The 2306-nt window shown below is 40.9% G+C and overlaps 1 gene segment (V, D, J or C); it reads right to left on the reverse strand.

Moving 5' to 3' along the window:
* Positions 1–495: 495 nt before the first annotated feature.
* On the reverse strand, positions 496–1104 carry LOC107144209. The segment is given in 2 exon segments: positions 496–869; positions 986–1104. Coding segments are annotated over 2 exon segments (405 nt in total).
* Between the last annotated feature and the right edge of the window lie 1202 nt (positions 1105–2306).

Below are 2306 nucleotides of genomic sequence, written 5' to 3' on the forward strand. Positions count from 1 at the left end.
AAATTCCCTTTCCTCTCACTGCATTGTTGCTGGGTGAGAGGTCTATTCTTCTTTCTGTCTTCTCTTCCTTCCTTCTCTATTGGCAATCTTGGATTTCCTGGTTGGGGACTCTAGTTCTCCTATCACCTTTCCTTCCACACTCTGTTAGGGAGACCTTATGCACATGCCACCTACTCTGGCACATTTTTTGCAATAAAAATGTAACAAGCCACAACAGTGTCTACCAGGGTGACCTGAAAAATGTTTGGGGTCTGGGCTTTGTCTGCAAGGATGAGCAAAGACACCACTCCATTGTTTGAGTGGTTTTACCTTGAAATTACTGTGTTCCTGCATGAGGAACTAACGCTGCCAGCTTTTGTTTTTACTTTCACTAGTGAAGAACTGAGTTGAGGGTGTCCACTCCTTCTGTTGCTGCTCGGGATATTTGTATGACTTTGCATCAAGAAGAGAAATGAAGCAGCACACACCATTGACTGTGCTGAAACCAGAGTGAACCCCAGAGGCAGATACTCAGCAGCCAGGACCCTGGTGGCTGCTCAGTTTGTGCTCAACTCCCCCTGCAGTTTCTGCCACTGTGTCACCCAGAGCACAGTAGTACACAGCCAAGTCTGACTCTTGGATGGAGGCTTTCTCCAAGTTGAAAGAAGTGGCTTCTTTATTGTATGTGGCTTCAAAACCTTTGTTGCTGACCTTATCATTGGCCTTCGCAGCTTTCAGGAGGAGCTGTGGACCTTCTCCAGGGTACTGAACATACCAGAAAAGAGTAGGGTAACTTGTGGATGAGTAAGTGCAGTTTATAGTCAACAAAGCCCCTTCTGATATGGTCACTTGGCCTTCCATCTGGGTCACTGAGTCTCCGTGAGTTCTTCCTAGGGGAGAGAAGATATGGGTCATCTTGGTAATAAAATTCTTAGTAAAATTTACGGTTAAAAATTTTGCTGGCATCATAAAAGAAAGAGTCCATTTTAAAAAGCATTTTACTCACCAAGTATCAAGAGCATCACCATCACTATGCCTGAAGAAGTATCCATCTTTAGAGAGTCAACTAAATAATGCTCTTGATTCTTATAACGTGAAGAATGTTGAAGTCATAGTGAAAAGATGAGCCTATTGTTGCAATTCACACAGGAAGTGAGCTAGTGTTAGGAAACTGCACCCCCTGATGGGCAGGGCCTGAACTATGGAGAATGATTTCCTGGACTCCTTCCAGAAGTCAGAACTATGTCCTCATCCCTCATCATCTAAATGCACATCAATCTTCAGGTGGCTCTTATAAATTTAAAGTACAGCTATCATAACCTATAAGATCTTCCTTATTCTTAGGACTCTACCTGACATCAAAATGCTTTAGTAGAGCATCTCAGGACGTCTCTTTAGTCCAGAAGATATTGTTATGGATATTTTAATACAGATTTTTATAAGCACAGGCAATAATCAATTGTGGGCCAAACTGTAATCCACGAAAAAGTTATAAAAGTATTATAGGAAGTAATAAGAAGTCAAGTCATTATTGAGAGATACTGCATTTTTAAGTACTGTATCCCACATGTCAAGCAGTAACTGACATTTACCAAGTACATAATTTGTATTCATTAAATGAAGGCAAAAAAAAATGAATAGTTGGTCTTAGTTAAAAAATCACTACTGTTGGAAAGATCATTATTTCCTCTCTTCTTAAATAGTATCAATTTTAAGGAATGTTATTTTTTCAATAAAAAACTTCCAAGGGGAGAAAGTAATTCTATCTAATCAATACACGAAGACTCCAGAATTTCAAAATAATTGAAAAGTGAGAAGTATGAATCCTACACAGAAGAAACATGATAGATAATTAAAGCAATTGGGTCCCTACATATGATCCAAGATCAATGTCTTATTCCCCTCTATTTCACTGGCTCCAAGACAAGGTGCCCGGCTGTGCAAGTCAGGCAGGTGCTAAGGCTGCACTCCAATGCAGGTCTGGCCTCAAGGCCTTTTTATATGAAGGGAGGCTTGGGCCAGTGTTTCCTGGAATTCTCTCTCCACGGATTCAGATGAAGGAGCTTCTGAGTCCAGAGTCAATCTGTGATAGCTTCACAGATATGGACTTATGTAAGAATTTCTGGTCCACATATTGTTTGGAGGCCAGATGCAGAAAGACAAGCATTACATGTTTCCTCTCAAATGAGGAGAAAAAAACAAAGACCTGAGAGTAGAAGAGTAACTATTAGAGAAGATGAAGGGACTGTGAAGGGGTGATGGTGCAGTGCCAGGGAGAGCAAAAGAATGGAGAGGGGACAGGATCAAAGCCCAATAAATTCATGTAT

This window comes from Marmota marmota, unplaced genomic scaffold (assembly GCF_001458135.2).
Source record: "Marmota marmota marmota unplaced genomic scaffold, marMar, whole genome shotgun sequence".
NCBI lineage: Eukaryota > Metazoa > Chordata > Mammalia > Rodentia > Sciuridae > Marmota > Marmota marmota.